The sequence below is a fragment of the Anomaloglossus baeobatrachus genome, chromosome 1 (assembly GCF_048569485.1).
Source record: "Anomaloglossus baeobatrachus isolate aAnoBae1 chromosome 1, aAnoBae1.hap1, whole genome shotgun sequence".
Classification (NCBI taxonomy): Eukaryota; Metazoa; Chordata; class Amphibia; order Anura; family Aromobatidae; genus Anomaloglossus; species Anomaloglossus baeobatrachus.
Window position 1 is genome coordinate 768612427 of NC_134353.1, and position 25168 is coordinate 768637594.

The 25168-nt window shown below is 44.0% G+C and overlaps 1 protein-coding gene across 1 annotated transcript in view; it reads left to right on the plus strand.

The window, feature by feature from the left end:
* The first annotated feature begins 20793 nt into the window (after nt 1-20793).
* LOC142299924 (selenoprotein M-like) overlaps nt 20794-25168 on the plus strand; it is a 45734-nt gene continuing 41359 nt past the window's right edge. The window contains exon 1 of the mRNA XM_075341859.1: nt 20794-20916. Within this exon, the coding sequence (XP_075197974.1) occupies nt 20797-20916 (120 nt within the window). The 5' untranslated portion in view covers nt 20794-20796. The remainder of the gene's footprint in view (nt 20917-25168) is intronic.

Sequence of the window (25168 nt, forward strand, 5' to 3'; positions counted from 1 at the left end):
ATATATATATATATACATATATATATACAGTCATATGGAAAAGTTTGGGCACCCCTATTAATGTTAACCTTTTTTCTTCATAACAATTTGGGTTTTTGCAACAGCTATTTCAGTTTCATATATCTAATAACTGATGGACTGAGCAATATTTCTGGATTGAAATGAGGTTTATTGTACTAACAGAAAATGTGCAATCCGCATTTAAACAAAATTTGACCGGTGCAAAAGTATGGGCACCCCAACATAAAAGTGACATTAATATTTTGTAGATCCTCCTTTTGCAAAAATAACAGCCTCTAGTCGCTTCCTGTAGCTTTTAATGAGTTCCTGGATCCTGGATGAAGGTATATTTGACCATTCCTGTTTACAAAACAATTCCAATTCAGTTAAGTTTGATGTTCGCCGAGCATGGACAGCACGCTTCAAATGATCCCATAGATTTTCAATGATATTCAGGTCTGGGGACTGGTATGGCCGTTCCAGAACATTGTAATTGTTCCTCTGCATGAATGCCTGAGTAGATTTGGAGCGGTGTTTTGGATCATTGTCATGCTGAAATATCCATCCCCTGCGTAACTTCAACTTCGTCACTGATTCTTGCACATTATTGTCAAAAATCTGCTGATACTAAGTTGAATCCATGCGACCCTCAACTTTAACAAGATTCCCGGTGCTGGCATTGGCCACACAGACCCAAAGCATGATGGAACCTCCACCAAATTTTACTGTGGGTAGCAAGTGCTTTTCTTGGAATGCCGTGGGTTTTTTGCCTCCATGCATAAAGCCTTTTTGTATGACCAAACAACTCAATCTTTGTTTCATCAGTCCACAGGACCTTCTTCCAAAATGTAACTGGCTTGTCCAAATGTGCTTTTGCATACCTCAGGCGACTCTGTTTGTGGCGTGCTTGCAGAAACGGCTTCTTTCGCATCACTCTCCCATACAGTTTCCCCTTGTGCAACGTGCGCTGTCTTGTTGACCGATGCACATTGACACCATCTGCAGCAAGATGATGATGCAGGTCTTTGGAGGTGGTCTGTGGATTGTCCTTGACTGTTCTCACCATTCTTCTTCTCTGCCTTTCTGATATTTTTCTTGGCCTGCCACTTCTGGGATTAACAAGAACTGTACCTGTGTTCTTCCATTTCCTTACTATGTTCCTCACAGTGGAAACTGACAGTTTAAATCTCAGACAATTTTTTTGTATCCTTTCCCTGAACAACTTTGTTGAATAATCTTTGTTTTCAGATCATTTGAGAGTTGTTTTGAGGAGCCCATGATGCCACTCTTCATAGGAGATTCAAATAGGAGAACAACTTGCAAGTGGCCACCTTAAATACCTTTTCTCATGATTGGATACACCTGCCTATGAAGTTCAAAGCTCAATGAGGTTACAAAACCAATTTAGTGGTTTAGTAAGTCAGTAAAAAGTAGTTAGGAGTGTTCAAATCAAGAAATTGATAAGGGTGCCCATACTTTTGCACCGGTCAAATTCTGTTTAAATGCGAATTGCACATTTTCTGTTAGTACAATAAACCTCATTTCAATCCAGAAATATTACTTAGTCCATCAGTTATTAGATATATGAAACTGAAATAGCTATTGCAAAAACCCAAATTGTTATAAAGAAAAAAAAGGTTAACATTAATAGGGGTGCCCAAACTTTTTCATATGACTGTATATATATATATCCTTAAAAGGGTGCTTCTTAACTAGAGATGAGCCAACCAGAGGCTCGGTGTTCTTACCAAACAACAGACTTTACTTAAAAAGCTGAGTTTGGATTTGGAGTTCAGGTGCTTTTCGTATGAACACCACTTGCACGAGCATCACTGCACTCAGGTACGCTAGGTGATCAGCCCAGTGCAAGCCTCTTGTACTGGAGATAACAACAGAGTTATTGGATATAGTGTGCGCCGAGCAAAAAAAATGGAAAACCTCCCCCCACTTGCCCCCAGAAGTATTCTGTTTATGGCTGGCTGGATATGGACTTTAGTAAAGCAAAAATCCAACTTCATAAACAGCATAGCATAGGTCCCTGATGTGCCAGTCTGTACAGGTATATTATTCCCACAAAACTTTCTCCAGCTTTCTATGCCAAACACCACACCAGTGAGAAGTCCTGGCTGCCTTTAAATGCTGTGCTAATTCTGCAGCTGTACCACTTGGGTGTTGCCCCCAATACTAGCAGAGAAGGTCCAAGTCAGGTTTGACCTTTCCCTTCTGCTCACCATTGTGAAAGGCACTTGCTGGGAGAAATGTATGTTCCATTTAGCGCCAGACCTTTTATTGTGTTACATACTCCTACTTTGTTCAACCCTGAGGGGATGGATACATGCTAAACAGTGGGCTTGGAACAGGGTATCTGCATTCCCCTGCAGTGTGCCTGCCTGATGTTCCACTGTAAACTTGAAATTTTGCAGGGACAGGAACCACCTGGCAGTGGCGTACCATCAATAGAGGCAGACCACACCACTGCTATGGGACCCGTGAGCTGGAGGGGCCCGTAGCGGCTGCCCGCGGTGTGTGCGTTTTCACTTTCATGCATGCATCATGCCCCCGGGGCATCACCAAGCAGCTGATTAAGGCCGTTGGGTGACGACACTGTTTTTATAGCTGAAGGCTGGCCAAAGCAAAGATGCAGACTCGTCCACACTGGACACTGTGAGTGGCCTGTGCTGAAAAGGAGGGAGTGGCCAGGCAGCTTCTTTTTCCAGTCAGAGATCTGTGGGAGATGTTAGGAGGAGAACAGCCAATCAGAAGAGGGGGCAGAGCTTGTTCAGTACAGTGCGGGAGAAACAAAGATGAAAAGAAAAACAGTGGTGAAGTGGAGCAGGAGTAGATACCATAGAAAAGAGAGAAGAGCAAACAGAGAGCAGTAAAAAACAGTGAGTAGCAGAGAACAGAAGGAATAGAAAGAAAAAGCAGAGAACAAGATCTGAACACAGCTAGGAAGACTCACAGGAAGTGCAGCAGGAAAGCCGGAGCCAGTAATGATCTCTCACAGCACAGGAGCAGGTGAGTATCATATTGTACAAATGTCTGCCTGTAACAATACAGAAAGAAACTGCCCTGTACAGTGCCATCACTGTGTGTGTTGCCCCTGTTCTGTGCCATCACTGTGTGTGTTTTGCCCCTGTGCTATGCCATCACTGTGTCTGTGTTGCCCATCAGCTGTGCCATCACTGTGTGTGTGTGTTGCCCCTGTGCCATCACTGTGTGTGTGTTGCCCCTGTGCTGTGCTATCACTGTGTGTTGCCCCTGTGCTGTGCCATCACTGTGTGTGTTGGCTCTGTGCTTTGCCATCACTGTGTGTGTTGCTCCTTTGCTGTGCCATCACTGTGTGTGTTGCTACTGTGCTGTGTCATCACTGTGTGTGTGTATTGCCCATGTGCTATGCTATCACTGTGTGTGTTTTGCCCCTGTGCTGTGCCATCACTGCGTGAGTGTGTTGCCCCTGTGCTGTGCCATCACTATCTGTATTGCCCCTGTACTGTGCCATCACTGTGTGTATGTTGCCCCTGTGCTGTGCCATCACTGTGTGTGTGTGTGTGTGTGTGTGTTGCCCCTGTGCTGGGCCATCACTGTGTGTGTGATGCCCCTGTGCTGTTCCATCACTGTGTGTGTATGTGTTTCCCCTGTGCTGTGCCATCACTGTTTGTGTGATCCCTGTGCTGTGGCATCACTGTGTATGTGTTTAATCCCTGTACTGTGTCATCACTGTGTGTGTGTTGCCCCTATGCTGTGCCATCACTGTGTGTGTGTTACCCCTATGATGTGCCATCGCTGTGTGTGTGTTTCCCCTGTGCTGTGCCATCACTGTGTGTGTGTTGCCCCTGTGCTGTGCTATGTTACCCCTGTGCTGTGCCATCACTGTGAGTTATCCCTGTGTTGTGCCATCATTGTGTGTGTTGCCCCTGTGCTGTGCCATCACTGTGTGTGTGTTATCCCTGCAATGTGCCATCATTGTGTGTGTGTGTTATCCGTATACTGTGCCATCACTGTGTGTTATCCCTGTACTGTGCCATCACTGTGTGTTATCCCTGTACTGTGCCATCACTGTGTGTTGCCCCTGTGTTGTGCCATCACTGTGTGTGTGTTTCCCCTGTGCTGTGCCATCACTGTGTGTTATCCCTGTACTGTGCCATCACTGTGTGTGTGTATGTGTGTGTGTGTATGTGTGTGTGTGTTGCCTCTGTGCTGTGCCATCACTGTGTGTGTTATCCCTGTACTGTGCCATCATTGTGTGTGTTATCCCTGTACTGCACCATCACTGTGTGTGTGTTGCCCCTGTGGTGTGCCCTCACTGTGCATATTATCCCTGTGCTGTGCAGAGTTTTACTATAATTCCTAAGGCTATAAACAGAGTTACCATTATATGGGGGAGACAGATGTGAAAATTTATATTGTGTGTGTGTGGTGAGAGGCACGAAGAAGGACATCGCTATTTTAGACCAAGTTCACATATTGCAGATTTTTGGGGGATTTGTGGTGTGAATCCACTGGTCTTGGTGCAGTGGACTTTGCTTTGTAACAGGACGGTGGTTATATTCAGACTCTATGTGGTGATATTTGGTCATGGAGTGGTGGAATTATTTTGCAATATACAGTGCTGGCCAAAAGTATTGGCACCCCTTCAATTCTGTCAGATAATACTCGGTTTCTTCTTGAAAATGATTGCAATCACAAATTCTTTGGTATTATTATCTTCATTTAATTTGCTTGCAATGAAAAAACACAAAAGAGAATGAAACAAAAATCAAATCATTGATCATTTCACACAAAACTCCAAAAATGGGCCACACAAAAGTATTGGCACCCTTAGCATAATACCTGGTTGCACAACCTTTAGCCAAAATAACTGAGAACAACCGCTTCCGGTAACCATCAATGAGTTTCTTACAATGCTCTGCTGGAATTTTAGACCATTCTTCTTTGGCAAACTGCTCCAGGTCCCTGAGATTTTAAGGGTGCCTTCTCCAAACTGCCATTTTGAGATCTCTCCACAGGTGTTCTATGGGATTCAGGTCTGGACTCATTGCTGGCCACTTTAGTAGTCTCCAGTGCTTTCTATCAAACTATTTTCTAGTGCTTTTTGAAGTGTGTCTTGGGTCATTGTCCTGCTGGAAGACCCATGACCTCTGAGGGAGACCCAGCTTTCTCACACTGGGCCCTACATTATGCTGCAAAATTTGTTGGTAGTCTTCAGACTTCATAATGCCATGCACAAAGTAAAGCAGTCCAATGCCAGAGGCAGCAAAGCAACCCCAAAACATCAGGGAACCTCCGCCACGTTTGACTGTAGGGACCGTGTTCTTTTCTTTGAATGCCTCTTTTTTTTTTCCTGTAAACTCTATGTTGATTGCTTTTCCCCAAAAGCTCTACTTTTGTCTCATCTGACCAAAGAACATTCTTCCAAAACATTTTGGGCTTTCTCAGGTAAGTTTTGGCAAACTCCAGCCTGGCTTTTTTATGTCTCGGGGTAAGAAGTGGGGTCTTCCTGGGTATCCTACCATACAGTCCCTTTTTATTCAGACGCCGACGGATAGTACGGGTTGTCACTGTTGTACCCTCGGACACTGTTGTACCCTCGGACTGCAGGGCAGCTTGAACTTGTTTGGATGTTAGTCGAGGTTCTTTATACACCATCCGCACAATCTTGCGTTGAAATCTCTCGTCATTTTTTCTTTTCCTTCCACATCTAGGGAGGTTAGCCACAGTGCCATGGCCTTTAAACTTCTTGATGACCCTGCACACCGTAGACACAGGAACTTTCAGGTCTTTGGAGATGCACTTCTTGAGATTGCTCATGCTTCCTCACAATTTGGATTCTCAAGTCCTCAGACAGTTCTTTGGTCTTCTTTCTTTTCTCCATGCTCAATGTGGTACACACAAGGACACAGGACAGAGGTTGAGTCAACTTTAATCCATGTCAACTCGCTGCAAGTGTGATTTAGTTATTGCCAACACCTGTTAGGTGCCACAGGTAAGTTACAAGTGCTGTTAATTACACAAATTAGAGAAGCATCACATGATTTTTCAAACAGTGCCCATACTTTTGTCCACCCCCTTTTTTATGTTTGGTGTGGAATTATATCCAATTTAGATTTATGACAATTTTTTTTTTTTCATTGAAGACAAATTTAATAAAGATAATAATACCAAAGAATTTGTGATTGCAATCATTTTCAGGAAGAAACTGAGTATTATCTGACAGAATTACAGGGGTGCCAATTCTTTTGGCCAGCACTGTATTATTGGCCTTGGTACCTTGGTTGTTGTTCAGTAACACTATGTAGTAGTATGTGTTATTTATGACTATAAGCCACCCCCAGTAATGTGTGCCAGCCCCCAGTAACATGTATGATGATTATTATATTAATATTTTATTGTAATTTCTTTTTTTTTATCGGGGGGAGGGCCATTCAGACTTTTGCAATGGGTCCCCATGATTTCTATGTACGCCCATGCCACCTGGTTATCTGAGCATTTCTCTCCTTGGCTTTAATCATCTACATAAGAATGGAATTATAAGTCACCAAGAGGAATGTCCTTCCCAGCAAATAATAGCGGAGACACTCAAGTGTCCACTTAATAACGAGGCACTCCCTCTTCAATATACTGTACCTGGCTTCATTTGGGTTATGCTTTGGGCTCAGGAAAATGAGGGGATGCTCGTCCCCATTAATCTCCTGAGACAGCACTGCACCTAAACCCACCATTGAAGTGTCTGTCTGCATGATGAACAATACTGAGTTCAATGACATGAAAGCCTCCTCATCATTCCAGCGGACCATCACAGACTTCCTTCCTTTTAGACAGTCTATCAGTGGAGCCGACAGTGGGGGAAACTTGGGAATAAATTTCCTTTAATAACCAAATAACCAAGAGGGCTCTTACTTGCTTTGTTGTCAGGGGATGGGGCCAGTTCTGAATTGTTGTTGACGTGGGGATTGATGGCTCCTCGCCCAATGATATACCCTAGGTACCGAGCTTCTTCTACCCCTAAGGTACTGTACATTTCTTTGGGTTGGTGGTTAACCTGCTTGTTGGAGAGAATCCACTACTGCCTGAACTTTTGGTAGGTGACTTTCCAAATCTGTACTAAATACCACAATATCATTGAGGTATTCTGAGATGTATCGGCGATGGGGATGGAGGATAACATCCATTAACTGTTGCTGCACCATGCAAACCAAAAGGTAATACCTTATACTAATACAACACTTTTGTTGTTACAAAGGACTTCTCCTTCGCGGCCTCTGTCACGGGCACCTGCCAATACCCTTTAGGGAGGTCAAGTGTCAAAAAGCTTTCCCTAAACTGTCTATTAACTCATTCACCCAGGGCACAGGATAGGCATCACATTTTGATATTTCATTAAGTTTATGGAAGTCATGACAGAACCGTAGCTTTCAATCTATCGGGTTAGCCCACTCACTCTTCAATGACCCCTAGCTGTAGCAATGATTTCATCTTCTCTGAGATGACTTGTCGCCACATCTCAGGCACTGATATGGCTTTAATCAGACTTTGGTCTGGGGCTCAGTCATAATATGATGTTGGATTACGGTGGTACATCCAGTGAGTCTGGAGAAGACATCCATATAACAAATAACTCCTGGGCCTCGTGAGCTGGTTTAGGAGACAGAATTTCCTGTATTTTTATTAGAGCGGAGGCTCCTCCCGAAACTACTGAAGACAACGGAGCCTCCCTGCAGGAAATGCAGGCAGCGGATTGTTCCCACAAAGGCTGACGCTATCCTTCCAGGGCTTTAGCAAATTTATACGGTAGACCTGTTATAATTTTCTTTGCCCCGGTTGATGTTTCTTGTAGTTCACTGGCCCCACCTTCACTATTATGTCATAGGGTCCCTGCCATCTTGATAAGAATTTGCTGTCTACAGTGGGCACAAGTAACAGCACCTAGTCCCCAGGCTTAAACATTCTTACCCAAGCCACCTGATTATAGACCCAACTCTGAACCAGTTGTGCCACCTCCATATGCTCACGGACGAGTGACAGAACTGCCACCATCCTTTCTAGCTCTTGTGTTGAGTGGGCTAGTGCTCCCAAACCTTTTTGGATACTTTTAGCAACCCCGAGGATGTCTGCCATACAATAGCTCAAAAGGTGAGAACCTCGTAGATGTCTAGGGCATCTCTCACACCACAAACAATATATAGGGCAGCAAGAGAACCCAGTCCTTCCCGTCCTTGTAAACAGGTCCATTTAGCATGTTTTTTAATGTTTTGTTCAACCTTTCTACCAGGCCATCTGTTTGTGGATGATAGACCAATGTGTGGAAATTTCTTGTCTGTTAAGATCTCTTTAGGACTCCCTATCAGAGAGAACATGCCCATAAGTTCTTTGGCTATGAGTTTCACAGATGTATGATACAGTGGAACCACCTCAAGATACAGTGTGGCATAATCGAGAACTATTAGGATATGCTGGTGACCCCTTGGGAAAATATTTATCTGACTCACTAGAGCCATGGTCACTCTTTCGATAGGCACATCTATAATCACCAGAGGTACCAAGGGGCTTAAAAAATGTGACTGTGGACAGGTTACCTGACACATCACGATGCGACTGCAGGATGGTGAGGAACAAAGGGCTCCTATACTGTCTACCACGCTAGGGGACTCTAGGCTATCCTTGTCCTCAGGGTTACCTATAATGGTGGAGATCCCTGAGTCTCGTGCCTGGCTTTACTCCTGACCAGAGCTAATCTGTTCCCTCCCTCCAGGGAAGGAAGGGGCAGGAGTGTGATGCAAACACAGATTTAGACAGAAAGGGAAAAAACAAAACTCAGAAACTATAAACTCACAGTAGTGAACAGAAGAAACTAAGGAGAAAAGCGAGAAGTAAAGGGGGCTTTACACGCTGCGACATCGCTAATGCGAACTCGTTGGGGTCACGGAATTGGTGACGCACATCCGGCCGCATTAGCAATGCCATTGCGTGTGACACCTATGAGCGTTTTTGCATCGTTGCAAAAACGTGCAAAATCGCTCATTGGTGACATGGGGGTCCATTCTCAAAAATCTTTACTGCAGCAGTAACGAAGTTGTTCCTCGTTCCTGCGGCAGCACACATCACTCCGTGTGACACCGCAGGAACGAGGAACCTCTTCTTACCTGCCTCCCAGCCGCTATGCAGAAGGAAGGAGGTGGCCGGGATGTTACGTCCCGCTCATCTCCGCCCCTCCACTTCTATTGGGCGGCGGTTCAGTGACGCAGCTGTGACGTCGCTGTGACGCTGAACGAACCGCCCCCTTAGAAAGGAGGCGGTTCGCCGGTCACAGCGACGTCGCTAGGCATGTAAGTATGTGTGACGGCTCTGGGCGATGTTGTGCGCCACGGGCAGCGATTTGCCCGTGTCGCACAACAGATGGGGGCGGGTACCCACACTAGCGATATCGATACCGATATCGCAGTGTGTAAAGCGGCCTTAAGACAGCAACAAAAATACAAGGGTTAACAACACAACTTCTCACAACAATAATGCAAAACAACCACCAGTAAGTGTGGATCAAACCACCTCTCCAGACCAATATAGACAAGCTGTAGCTGGCACTAATAAAGTGTCCAGCCAGCATACAGCATATCACAAAAATGAGTATACGCCTAAGCAAAAATGACCAAATTGTGCCCAAAGTCAATATTTTGTGTGGCCACTATTATTTTCAAGAACTGCCTTAACTCATTTGAGCATGAAGTTCACTAGAGCCTCACAGTAGCCACTGGAATCCTCTTCTGCTTCTCCATGACAACATCACGGAGATGATGGATGTTAGAGACCTTGCAATCCTCCACCTTCTGTTTGAGGATGCCTCACAGACTTTCAATAGGATTTAAGTCTGGAGACATGGTTGGCCAGTCCAGCAAATTTACTCTCAGTTTCTCTATCAAAGCAGTGGTATTCATGGAGTTGCATTTGGGGGTCGTTATCATATTGGAATAATGCCCTGCGGCCCAGCTTCTGAAGAAATGAGATCATGCTCTGCTTCAGTATGTCACAGTATATGTTAGCATTCATAGTTTCCTCAATGAACTGTAGCTCCCCACAGCTGGCAGCATTCATTTAGCCCCAAACCATGAAAGTCCCACCAACATACTTGACTGAAGGCAAGCCACACTTCTCTTTGTACTCCTCACCTGGTTACCACCACAAACCCTTGACACCAGCTGAACCAAAGGAGTTTATCTTGGTCTCATCAGACCATAGAATCTGGTTCTAGTAATCCATGTCTTTAGTCTGCTTATCTTCAGCAAACTGTTTGTGGACTTTCTTGTGCACCACCTTTAGAAGAGGCTTCCTTCTAAGCACACATGATGTCACAATGTCACATGAGCCCCGACACCATGAGCCGCGGCAGTGCTGGGACAATGCTGGCGCAGGAGGTGAGTATAGGCTTTTTTTATTTTACCTGAGGGAATCATGTGGAATGAGAAGGAGTTGTCCTAGTATTGGACAACCCCTTTAATACTGTAATATGTAAGTTACAGTAAAGGAAATAATTATTTAATCCCTTGCTGATTTTGTAAGTTTGCTACTAACAAACACATGAACAGTTGATACTTTTAAGGGTAGGTTCATTTTAACAGTGAGAGATAGAATATCCAAAATATAATCCAGAAAATCTCATTGTATAAATTATATAAATTTATTTGCATTTTGCAGAGAGAAATAAGTATTTGATCCCTCTGGCAAACAAGACTTAATACTTGGTGGCAAAACCTTTGTTGGCAAGCACAGCTGTCAGACTTTTTTTGTAGTTGATGATGAGGTTTGCGCACATGTCAGGAGGAATTTTGGTCCACTCCTCTTTACAGATAATCTCTAAATCATTAAGATTTTGAGGTTGTCACTTGCCATTTCAGTGCTTCAGCTTCCTCCATAAGTTTTCTATGGGATTAAGGTTTGGAGACTGGCTAGGCCACTCCATGACTTTAATGTGTTTCTTTTTGAGCCACTCTTCTGTTGCCTTGGCTGTATGTTTTGGGTCATTGTTGTGCTGGAATACCCAGCCACGACCCATTTTTATGGTCCTGATGGAGGGAAGAAGGTTATCACTCAGGATTTTATGGTACATGGCTCCATCCATTGTCCCATTGATGCGGTGAAGTAGTTCTGTGCCCTTAGTAGAGAAACATCCCCAAAACATAATGTTTCCACCACCATGCTTGACAGTGGGGATGGTGTTCTTTGGGTCATAGGCAGCATTTCTCTTCTTCCAAACTGACTTAAGAACAAAGAGCTCAATTTTTGTCTCATCTGACCAAAGCACCTTCTCCCTTATCACTCTCAGAATCATCAAGGTGTTCATTGGTAAACTTTAAATGGGCCTGCAGATGTGCCTTCTTGAGCAGTGGGACTTTAAGAGCATTGCAGGATTTTAAGCCATTACGGCATAATGTGTTATCAATGGTTTTCTTGGTGACAGTGGTCCAAGCTGCTTTGAGATCATTAACAAGTTCCTCCTGTGTAGTTTTAGGCTAATTTCTCACCTTCCTCATGATCCTGGATACTTCACGAGGTGAGATTTTGCATGGAGTCCCAGATCTATAGCGATTGACACTCATTTTGTATTTCTATCATTTTCTTACTATTGCACCAACAGTTATCTCCTTCTCACCCAGTGTCTTATTTATGGTTTTATAGCCAATTTCAGCATAGAGCAGGTCTATGATCTTGTCCCTGACATCCTTAGAAAGCTCTTTAGTCTTTGCCATGTTGTAGAGGTTAGTCTCACTGATTAATTGAGTTTGTGGACAGGAGTCTGTTATACAGGTGACAATTTAAGACAGCTGTCTTTAATGCAGGTAATGAGTGGATTAGGAGGATCTAAGTGGTCTGAAGGAGCCAGAGCTCTTAATGGTTGGTAAGGGATCAAATACTTATTTCTCTCTGCAAAATGCAAATCATCTTATATAATTAATACAATGTGATTTCCTGGATTTTATTTTGGATATTCTATCTCTCACTGTTAAAATTAACCTACTCTTAAAATTATAGACTGTTCATGTGTTTGTCAGTGGGCAAACTTACAAAATCAGCAAGGGATCAAATATTTATTTCATGCACTGTATAATTGCACTCAGGTCTGCAGTGAGATCAGGAGGAGAGCAGTGAACAGCCAACAGATATCACACTGGTAACACCCAGTGGCATAACTAGAGTTTGATGGGCCCCGGTGCAAAGTTCGGACCTGGGCTCCCACCTCTACATACACTGACACTTGGGGTACGGGACAAGGACACGGACACTCGGGGTACGGGATAATGACGCTGACACTTGGCTCTTACCCTCAGCACCCAGATTTCCCAATGTCTGAAATCCCTCTATCAGCACCCAGCTTTCCTATGTTCTTATATGTATCTTGTCCTCGGCACCCAACTTCCCCATATCTGAGCATGGGAAAGCTGGGTGCTGAGAGATGTATAGCAGAGCATGGGAAAGCTGGTTGCTGAGGGAAAGAGCCCTTTTCCCTCAGCACAAAACATTCCCATCCCATGCTTGTATCTGTGTCCCCCATTGTATATAGTTCTCCAAATACTATAATGGCCCCCACATAGCCTTCCATATTGTATAAAGGGTAACCTTTACATAACCCTTCATATATTAGAATGCAGCTCCATAGTCCTCCATGTATTAAAATGCATTTCCCATAGTTCTCCATATATTAGAATTCACCCCATAGTACTCCATATATTATACTGCGCTCCATAGTCCTCCATATATTATAATTCACCCCAGCCCCCCATGTATGATACAGCCAGCCCCCCATGCTCCATGTATAATGCAGCCAGCCCCCATGCTCCATATATAATGCAGCCAGCCCCCCATGCTCCATGTATAATGCAGCCAGCCCCCCATGCTCCATGTATAATGCAGCCAGCACCCCATGCTCCATGTATGATGCAACCAGCCCCATATGCTCCATGTATAATGCAGCCAGCCCTCCATGCTCCATATATAATGCTGGCAGCCCCCCCATGCTCCATGTATAATGCTGGCACCTCCCCATGCTCCATGGCAGCATCCCCCCCCCGGCATCTAACCACTGGCATGCACTGATTTTAAAAAAAACAAACAAAAAACAAAAAAAAAAAAACAAACAAGTTCTAACCTATCTCCTCCGTTCCCCTGCTGCTCCGTCCTCACCTCTCATCCGTTCCTCCTGCTGCTGTGGTTGGTGCCCTCCCGTCCTGCGCTCTGTAATCTCAGCACAGCAGTCGCACAGGAGTGACGTCACCACGCAGGCACAGGGGGAGAATGATGGAGCGTGGAGCTGCACGGGCAGCTCCATGCTTCATTGTTGCTATGCGTGATGACTAGAGTTGAGCGATGTTCGATTCGAACCGTTCGCCAATTTCAAATTCGGGTGATTTTGGGCGGTGTTCGAGTTGTTCGACGAACTCGAACGATTGGCTTCAAGTTCGGCAGTTCGTGTTACCGTTTGATAACAGTTTGATCACCAAACGCGTGGCTTTTCACAGTAAGGCTATGTGCGCACGTCCTGCGTCCCCAGCACAATCCCTCTCTCTTTTCTGCTCACCGATCACGGGCGTGGCGCTGCATGGCTGTCGCAAAGCTCCGGCGGCTTTTCCTTTTTTGAAAATGGCTCCCGCTCATTATTCAATCTGGTATTCCCTGCTTTCCCCGCCCACTGGCGCTCATGATTGGTTGCAGTCAGACACGCCCCCACGATGAGTGACAGCTGCCTCACTGCAACCACTCACAGCCACCAGTGGGCGGGTCTATGTCGTGCAGTAAAATAAATAAATAAATGATAAAAAAAAAAAAAAAAAAAATGCGGTTCCCCCAATTTTGATACCAGCCAGGATAAAGCCACATGGCTGGAGGCTGGTATTGTCAGGATGGGGAGCCCCACGTTATCTGGAGCCCACCACCCTAACAATATCACCCAGCAGCCGCCCGGAATTGCCGCATCCATTAGATGTGACAGTCCCGGAACTCTACCCAGCTCATCCCGAATTGCCCTGGTGTGGTGGCAATCGGGATAATAAGGAGTTAATCATGGCAGGCATCTCCCTGAGATACCTTCCATGATTAACCTGTAAGTGAAAGTAAATAAACACACACAACGAAAAATCCTTTATTTGGAATAAAAGACAAAAAAAACACCCTCTTTCACCATTTTATTAAAATCCCCAAATATCCCTCCAGGTCCGACGTAATCTACAGAGGTCCCTCGATGCATCCAGCTCTGCTACATGAAGCTGACAGGAGCGCCGTAGAACATGAGAGCTCTGTGTCATATCCACGCAGCAACTGAAGTGAGCCGCACTATCAGCGGGGATGTCACTGAGGTAATGCCTGCGTGTGCGGTGATGATGGGGGTTGTAGTGCCTGCGTGTGTGCGGTGATGAGTGCGGTAGTGCCGGTGTTTGCCCTCCCATCCATCCATCCATCCATCCCTACATCCATTCATCCCTCCCTCCATCCCTCCCTTCATCCCTCCCTCCATCTCTCCATCCATTCATCCCTCCCTCTATCCCTCCATCTATCCCTCTATCCATCCATCCTTCCATCCATCCCTCCAACCATTCATCCATCCCTCCATCCATTCATCCATCCCTCCATCCCTTCATCCATCCCTCTCTTCATCCATCCATCCATCCATCCCTCCATCCATCCTTGTAGGTGAATAATCTACTTCTGGATTCTCAAGTGCAATAGAGAGGTCAAGATTACCAAATCTTTTCCTTAGAAGCAGTGGCTCAATGGATAGAGCTACTGCCTACATGCTACTGCTACATGAAGCTGACAGGAGCGCCGTAGAACATGAGAGCTCTGTGTCATATCCACGCAGCAACTGAAGTGAGCCGCACTGTCAGCGGGGATGTCACTGAGGTAATGCCTGCGTGTGCGGTGATGATGGGGGTTGTAGTGCCTGCGTGTGTGCGGTGATGAGTGCGGTAGTGCCGGTGTTTGCCCTCCCATCCATCCATCAATCCATCCATTCATCCCTCCCTCCATCCCTCCCTTCATCCCTCCCTCCATCTCTCCATCCATTCATCCCTCCCTTCATCCCTCCCTCTATCCCTCCATCTATCCCTCTATCCATCCATCCTTCCATCCATCCCTCCAACCATTCATTCATCCCTCCATCCCTCCATCCATTCATCCATCCCTCTATCCTTTCATCCATCCCTCTCTCCATCCATCCATCCATCCCTCCATCCATCCTTGTAGGTGAATAATCTACTTCTGGATTCTCAAGTGCAATAGAGAGGTCAAGATTACCAAATCTTCCTATGCTTTTCCTTAGAAGCAGTGGCTCAATGGATAGAGCTACTGCCTAAGGAAAATTAGTTCACGAGTTCGAGTCCCGGCTGTCCCGGTAAAGAATTTAATTTAATTTATTTTTAATTTTAAATATTTATTATATATTTATAATTCTAATTTAATTTAATTATGCACTGAGTGGAGGAGCCGGTCATCAGCTGTGAGCCGCAGGACACACCTCTAAAATCGGAGCAGTTCACAGAATGAGGCTGCATTGCTCTGTCCTCTCCTCTCTCTCTTCTCTCTCCTCTCTCTCTTCTCTCTCTCTCTTTTTCTCTCTCTCTCTTTTTCTCTCTTTTTCTTTCTCTCTCTTGTTCTCTCTTGTTCTCTCTTGTTCTCTCTTGTTCTCTCTTATTCTCTCTTTCTCTCTCTTTTTCTCTTTTTCTCTCTCATTTTCTCTCTCTTCTCTCTCTCTCAGACCTGGCGATGATCAGCTGATGCAGTCACCTGATGACATCAGCTGACACTATAAGTCGAGAGGTGAGGCCAGCTTTTTACCGCCCGGTTAGCTAAACTATCAGCTGCTGCTGTCGGACAGGAGTCTGCACAGAAGTGTGTGAAGTGTGTAGTTTTTATTTGTTTTTTTTTTTTGCACTGATGCATCAGCTGATTGTATAAAAGCCGTTTATACAAGCAGCTGCTGTGTCATGTGATTCAGGCCCTTGAACCTGACACATCATCTGATCGCTTTGACTTCCAGCAAACCGATCAGATGATATTTTATCCAGATTGGACGGCGCGGGACCCTTGACCCAAGATTACTGCGGAGGGGGGTTCTTTATTTCAATAAAGATGGAGTCACTAATTGTGTTGTGTTTCATTTCTAATAATAATATTTTTCTGTGTTGTGTTTTTTTTATCTGTACTAGAAATTCATGGTGACCATGTCTAATATTGGCGTGACACCATGAATTTCGGGCTTATGGACAGTTGATAATATACAGCTAGCCTTAACCCCATTATTACCCAGCGATCCACCCATCACCAGGGCAAGTGGATGAGTTGGATACAGTGCCAAAAGATGGCTCTTCTATGAAAGCACCATTTTCTGGGGCGGCTGCGGACTGCAATTCGCAGCAGGGGTGCCCAGAAAGCTTGGGCACCCTGCGCTGCGGATTCCAATCCCCAGCTGCCTAGTTGTACTTGGCTGGACACAAAAATTGGGCAAAGCCCACGTCATTTTTTTTTTTTAATTATTTCATGAAATAATTAAAAAAAAGGGCTTCTCTATATTTCTGGTTCCCAGCCGGGTACAAATAGGCAGCTGGGGGTTGGGGGCAGCCCGTAGCTGCCTGCTGTACCTGGCTAGCATACAAAAACATGGAGAAGCCCACGTAATTTTTTTGGGGGGCAAAAGACTCGTGCATACATTCCTGGATGGAGTATGCTGAGCCTTGTAGTTCTGCAGCTGCTGTCTGCTGTCTGTATGGAGGAGAGCAGACAGCAGCTGCAGAACTACAAGGCTCAGCATCCTCCATCCAGGACTGTATGCTGGAGGGAGAGATAGGGGGATGCAGAACTACAAGGCTCAGCATGCTCCATTCACTAGTGTATGCAGGAGAGCAGACAGCAATTGCAGAACTACAAGGCTCAGCATGCTGCATCCAGGACTGTATGCTGGAGGTAGAGATAGGGGGATGCAGAACTACAAGGATCAGCATGCTCCATTCACTAGTGTATGCAGGAGAGCAGACAGCAGCTACAGAACTACAAGGCTCAGCATACTCCATCAAGGACTGTATGCAGGAGTTTTTTGCCCACAAAAAAAATGACGTGGGCTTTGCCACATTTTTGTATGGTAGCCAGGTACAGAAGGCAGGTACGGCTGTCCCCAACCCCCAGCTGCCTATTTGTACCCGGCTGGAAACTAAAAATATAGGGAAGCCCTTTTTTTCATTATTTCATAAATTTCATGAAATAATTAAAAAAAAAAAAAAGACATGGGCTTCGCCCCATTTTTGTGTCCAGCCAGGTGCAACTAGGCAGCTGGGGATTGGAATCCTCAGCACAGGTTGGCCCGAGGTTTCTGGGCCCCTCTACTGCAAATTGCAGTCCGCAATTGCCCCAGAAAATGGTGCTTTCCTAGAAGCGCCATCATCTGGCGCTGTATCCAACTCTTCCAGCTGCATTAATGCCGGGTGGCTCGCTGGCTAACAATGGGTTAATACTAGCTTTGTTTTACTAGCTAGTATTAAGCCAGAGATTCTTAATATCAGGCAAGTTTGACCCGGCCATTAAGAATCTCCAATAAAGGGTTAAAAAAAAGACACCACACAGAGAAAAAAATACTTTAATAGAAATAAATACAGAGACACACTTAGATACTCCATGTTTATTACTCCCTCTCACCCCTCCACGATCCTGGTCTTCTGTCTTCTTTTTCCTTCAACCCATGCAGCTCTACTACATCAGACAGCACTGCATGGGAGGAAGACGCTGCTGCTCCCGTGCAGTCTAATCACTCAGTGAGTGAGCAGAGGCTGCAGATGGCAAGCGGTGACGTCACCGCTGCCACCATTGAAATAGTAATCTGACAGGTGGGTTACTATAGCAGCGGTGATCTCCGTTATTCACCGGCAGTGGCATCCAGTCCTTGCATGTGGGCTGACTCTGTAAAGAGCGCCCACATGCAGGAACGGGGGGGCCAAGCATGTGCCCAAGCATCTTGCCAGTACCTCGTACCGGAGAGATGTACTGACAGGACCTAGCATGACGTCTAGCCATGTGACCAGTCTGTAGCCAATGAGATAATAGACACGTGACTGGTCACATCCTATGATGACGTCACGGAAGGGCCTATCATCAGTGCTGGTTACCGGGAAGGCGCAGCGATGATCGGAAGGAAAAGCGGCGGGAGACAGAGTGCAGGACGCGTTGCGGGGACCTGTAAGTGTAATGGCAATGTTTATTAACTGTATGTGTACATGTATAATGTGCTTGTATGTATTTTTGTTTGCCTGCCATTGTTTTCAATGGGGTTCGAAGGTGTTCGTCGAACGTTCGCCGAACTAAGCCGCCGTTTGACGAACCGAACTGAACCAAACTCGAACACTAGGGGGGTGGCTCAACACTAGTGATGACAGGGGCGGGGGGCCGACAATGGTCAGGGGGATCCGGTGTCAGCAGCGGCGGCACCTGGTCATAAAGCGGCCGCGTGGTCTGCACCAGAACATCGCAGCTCCTCTCACAGAAAAGAGCTGCTTGCTGATCTGCAGAGCCGGCCCCTAAGCTGCCGGGCCCGGTCTCACTGGCGACCTCTGTGACCACGGTAGTTATGCCCTTGGTAACACCTACTTTTATTAAAAATACTCTCTGGACCAAATTCTCATGAAGATCAGTGTTCGGCCCATACAGTTAGGTCCAGAAATATTTGGACAGTGACACAATTTTCGCGAGTTGGGCTCTGCATACCACCACATTGGATTTGAAATGAAACCTCTACAACAGAATTCAAGTGCAGATTGTAACGTTTAATTTGAAGGTTTGAACAAAAATATCTGATAGAAATTGTAGGAATTGTACACATTTCTTTACAAACACTCCACATTTTAGGAGGTCAAAAGTAATTGGACAAATAAACCAAACCCAAACAAAATATTTTTATTTTCAATATTTTGTTGCGAATCCTTTGGAGGCAATCACTGCCTTAAGTCTGGAACCCATGGACATCACCAAACGCTGGGTTTCCTCCTTCTTAATGCTTTGCCAGGCCTTTACAGCCGCAGCCTTCAGGTCTTGCTTGTTTGTGGGTCTTTCCGTCTTAAGTCTGGATTTGAGCAAGTGAAATGCATGCTCAATTGGGTTAAGATCTGGTGATTGACTTGGCCACTGCAGAATGTTCCACTTTTTTGCACTCATGAACTCCTGGGTAGCTTTGGCTGTATGCTTGGGGTCATTGTCCATCTGTACTATGAAGCGCCGTCCGATCAACTTTGCGGCATTTGGCTGAATCTGGGCTGAAAGTATATCCCGGTACACTTCAGAATTCATCCGGCTACTCTTGTCTGCTGTTATGTCATCAATAAACACAAGTGACCCAGTGCCATTGAAAGCCATGCATGCCCATGCCATCACGTTGCCTCCACCATGTTTTACAGAGGATGTGGTGTGCCTTGGATCATGTGCCGTTCCCTTTCTTCTCCAAACTTTTTTCTTCCCATCATTCTGGTACAGGTTGATCTTTGTCTCATCTGTCCATAGAATACTTTTCCAGAACTGAGCTGGCTTCATGAGGTGTTTTTCAGCAAATTTAACTCTGGCCTGTCTATTTTTGGAATTGATGAATGGTTTGCATCTAGATGTGAACCCTTTGTATTTACTTTCATGGAGTCTTCTCTTTACTGTTGACTTAGAGACAGATACACCTACTTCACTGAGAGTGTTCTGGACTTCAGTTGATGTTGTGAACGGGTTCTTCTTCACCAAAGAAAGTATGCGGCGATCATCCACCACTGTTGTCATCCGTGGACGCCCAGGCCTTTTTGAGTTCCCAAGCTCACCAGTCAATTCCTTTTTTCTCAGAATGTACCCGACTGTTGATTTTGCTACTCCAATCATGTCTGCTATCTCTCTGATGGATTTTTTTCTTTTTTTTCAGCCTCAGGATGTTCTGCTTCACCTCAATTGAGAGTTCCTTAGACCGCATGTTGTCTGGTCACAGCAACAGCTTCCAAATGCAAAACCACACACCTGTAATCAACCCCAGACCTTTTAACTACTTCATTGATTACAGGTTAACGAGGGAGACGCCTTCAGAGTTAATTGCAGCCCTTAGAGTCCCTTGTCCAATTACTTTTGGTCCCTTGAAAAAGAGGAGGCTATGCATTACAGAGCTATGATTCCTAAACCCTTTCTCCGATTTGGATGTGAAAACTCTCATATTGCAGCTGGGAGTGTGCACTTTCAGCCCATATTATATATATAATTGTATTTCTGAACATGTTTTTGTAAACAGCTAAAATAATAAAACTTGTGTCACTGTCCAAATATTTCTGGACCTAACTGTAGTTCTTAACAGCTCATTTACATATAGGAAAAATGTGGATTTCTCTGAAATAAAACCTTGGATTGCAGATACCAAAGTATCATCTTGTACATCTTCCTATAACCTACATGTTCATACTGGCGTATTAGGGGGATTGATCCTACAGACTGACTTTTTTTTAAGAATAACATGCTAAAATCTTAATAAACTAAATTTATTATTAGATTACATGTTTGCAGTTTGGAGAAACTCCATATATTTTTGCAATATTTAACTAAGATAATGAATTTAAATAGACCTTGAGAAAGTCTTATTCCATCTGAGAAAATGTGATTGTGGAACACCTGCCTAGTTAAATGACATCACATGGCACATGCTGTGTCCTAATATGATTGTTAGCCATAAGAAACACCCCTGCTTATGTAATAGTTGATGCATTTTAATCTGCGATGAAACTCCTAGTTTTATTTTACTCCATGACATCGAGCACGATGGATCTTAAAACCGTGCTGTGCGCCCTCACCATCTGTCTTTGTGTCTACGCAACTAAGCCCGACACAATAGAAAGGGTTCTTATAGAAGACACAGAAATCGCCAGAGGCACTGTTATTGTAAGTACTGAAGATTATATTTTCTATATTTTGTTGTTGTAAATGTGCAATTACATATCCGTAGTAAAGTGAATTCAACAAGTTGTCAATAATCTTATGTCTGGGCAGTTGAAGATAAGTTTGACCTCTGAAATGCTACTAGAGGTACTAGCTTTACAGAGCTTCTATTTCATGTTGGCCTCATACTGTCATAGCGGTTGTCACACGTAGGTACTAACTGCAACACGTTTTACAGCTCCTGTTTATTTCAACAGTTCATACATAAATATATATGACGTTAGCAGCACCTAAGGGTAAGGCCAAATGGAGCAGCTGCTGCGGTTTTGCAAAATGCTTCTTGAACAGTAACTTGATTTTCGGGAGAAACAGCAATTTTCCTCACAATATTTTAAGTGAGGGCACATTAAACAATTGCATTTTTGTTTTTCATAGGAGGCATAGACAGGCATAGTAGTCTTTAGTAGACCTTCAGATGTCATGGCAACTGAGTATCACGAGATTGTTTCGCTAATTAAATGTTCATTTTTATGCTCTGGGGTCTCTCCAGTCCCCAAGCACAATAACTGTAAGATTTAAAAATAAAAAAGAACCTAATATTTCAGCATTTACCCCTCGAGCCAACCCGCTTCTCATTGCCCACTCTCTTGTTATCAGGGCTTCATTTGTCAGCAGCTGCCTCATCTTCCTGTTCTTCATTATTAACCGGAACTTATGGCCATGACGAGGCATCGAGGATCCCCGTACAAAGCCACACCGCACGTTGTGACATCATGTTGCGCTTCCTCCATGGCAGTGGGCTCACTCACAATTCTGCCTAAGAAAACCACTATGATTAAAGATTGATATCTAAACAGCCTCCAAAAGCAAACTTTGGTTGTCTGACCAGTGTCATGACCAAGGTCGCCATGTAGCCCGAGCCTTATCATAGGATTAGATACATTGATGCAGCAATAAAATAAAGTAGACTGTGACCCTGATAATGATATAGGACTGTGGACTGAAAATCTTAAAAGCCTGGAACACGCAAACCTAACTTCTGGGGACATGTCACAGCAGGCTGAGCTGCCAATATCAAGATGGCTCTTCCATGAACTATTTTCATGTATTTTGCTTAATAGTGACCAGGGCTCTTTGAATCTCATGTTGAGTTTTGCTGTGAAGACCTTTTAATCTTGTGAATGTTTTTTTACTTCATACAACAAAGAACTCTTTACATTTGAAAAAAAAAATCAGTATGTAAAAGGAATCAGTCTACAAGCGTGAACTATATTCTGGACTATCAACCATCTGTAAAATTAGGGAACCTTTAATCAAAGTATTTAAAAAAATAAGTGGGGTTTTTATTTCTGTGTGGGTTTTTTGTGCATTTATTTTTAGCTGTAAGAGATCTAGGACACAGGTTGGTAGTTTTTGCAATATACCCTGTGTTATAAATTATTATGCTAATTGGATTCAAGTATCCATAAAGATTTACTTTTTTGTTTGTCAAACTTATGGATGGTATTGTGTCTCAGGGCTCTTTGGATCACTGAAATCAATCTCAAACACCTGATAATTAATTTGTCTGGTGAGCCCAATTAAAGGAAAACTAATTAAGAAAGATGGTGCATATTGTTAAGCAGGCCACAGGATTCAAGCAATATGACAACGAAAAAGTATCTCTCTGCTGCTGAAAAATAGTTCAATGGCTTGGACAAGGTATGAAAACATAATATATTTCATGAAAATTTAAGCATAGTCATCAGGGGGGTCAATAGCATCAAAGATCCAGGGCTGCGGCCACGAACCTTTTGGCCAGAACCCTGGATTTCCTAAGACCACCACATTGAACTGTGTCAGCATCACCATGATGCCGACACAGTTCGATCCTGTGTGAGAGTAGCGAGACACAAGCTCCCGGCTCTTTCATTACAAGTCTCCTATACCTCTGAATGCTTTGTACTGCAGCTTACGACACGTCATTGTGCCCACGCAGGCAGCTCGATGACATCATTGCACATCATGCTGCCTCTGCAGGCCTGCCAGAGAAGAGGAAACAGAGGCTACGGTGCTGGGAATCAAGATTAGGTGAGTATAAGTTTTATTGTTTTTATATAATGGGACTATAGGGACCATCATATTTATATATAGGGGAATTGTGGGGACCATCATACCATCATATCCAGTGAGGAAAATAAATATTTCATACACTGTCGATTTTGCAAGATTTCCCACCTACAAATAATGGAGAGATCTAGAAATGTTATCATAGGTACACTTCAACTGTGACAGACAGAATACAAAAAAATCCAGAAAATCACATTGTATGATTTTTAAATAATTAATTTGCAGTTAGTGTATGAAATAAGTACTTGATACAATAGAAAAACAGAACTTAATACTTGGTACAGAAACCTTTGTAATTACAGAAGCCAGACGTTTCCTGAAGTTCTTGACCAAGTTTGCACACACTGCAGCAGAGATTTTGGCCCACTCCTCCATACAGATCTTCTCCAGATTTTTAAAGTTTTGGGACTGTTGCTGGTCAACATTGAGTTTCAGTTCCCGCCAAAGATTTTCTATTGGGTTCAGGTCTGGAGACTGGCTAGGCCACTTCAGGACCTTGAAATGCTTTTTACGGAGCCACTGCTAAGTTGCCCTGGCTGTGAGTTTCAAGTCATTGTCATGCTGGAAGACCCATCTTCAATGCTCTTACTGAGGGAAGGAAGTTGTTGGCCAAAATCTTGCGATAAATGACCCCATCCATCCTCCTGTTAATATGGTGCAGTCCACCTGTCCCCTTTACAGAAAAGCGCCCCCAACATATGACGATTCCATCCCCATGCTTCATGGTTGGGACGATGTTCTTGAGGTTGTGCTCATCCTTCTTCATCCTCCAAAGAAGTGGAGTTGATACCAAAAATGTTTATTTTGTTCTCATCTGACCACATGCCTCCTCTGAATCATCCAGATGGTAATTGGTGAACTTCAAACGGGCCTGAACATGTGCTGGTGTTAACAGGGAGACCTTGCATTCCCTTCAGGAATTTAATCCGTGACAACGTAGTGTGTTACTAGCTATCATCTTTGAGACTGTGCTCCTATCTCTCTTCAGGTAATTGGCTAGGTTCTCCTGTGTAGTTCTAGGCTGATCCTTGACATTTCTCAAAATCATCCATGAGGCAACATATTGCAAGGAGTCTCAGACTGAGTAAGATTGAAAGTCAACTTGTGTTTCTTCCATTTTCTAATAATTATGACAACAGTTGTTGCCTTCTCACCAAGATGCTTGCCTAATGTCCTGTAGACCATCCCAGCTTGTGCAGGTCTACAATTTTGTCCCTGGTGTACTTAGACAGGTTTTTGGTCTTGGCCATGGTGGAGAGGTTGGAGTGTGATTAATTGAGTATGTGGACCGGTGTTTTTTATACAGGTAAAAGGTTCAAACAGGTGCAATTAATACAGGTAATGAGTGCAGAGTAGGAGGGCCTCTTAAAGAAAAAATAACAGGTCTGTGAGAGCCAGAATTCTTGTTGGTTGATAGGTGATCAAATATTTATTTCATGCAATAAAATGCAAATTAATTATTTTAAAATCATACAATTTGATTCTCTAAATTTTTTGGGGGAATTCTGTCTGTCACAGTTGCATTGTACGTACAATAAAAATTACAGACCTTTCCGTTCTTTGTAGGTGAGGAAACTTGTAAAATTGGCAGTATATCAAATACTTATTTTCCCCACTGTATATACAAGGGTTGTGGGGACCATATCATATATATATATGATCAGGTTTATTTCACCTGATTAATCTGATTAGGTTTTGGACCGTGAGGAAGGCGGACAACACTGCCGAAACGCGTGGTCACACCTGCGCTTTGTTTCCTGCAGTTACCGTTTGTACCTGAGTCATTTGGACCTCTGTATTTTAAGAATTGAAATAAACCTGAAGAATTTTAAACAGCCCCGCTCTCACGTCTATGATCCAGGTGAATCACTGATGTGAGCTGGCCGGCATTTCTTTGTTTTATATATACATATATATATATATATATATATATATATATATATATATACACAGTGCTGGCCAAAAGTGTTGGCACCCCTGCAATTCTGTCAGATAATACTCAGTTTCTTCTTGAAAATGATTGCAATCACAAATTCTTTGTTGTTATTTTCTACATTTATTTTGCTTGCAATGAAAAAACACATGAATGAAACAAAAATCAAATCATTAATCATTTCACACAAAACTCCAAAAATGGGCCAGACAA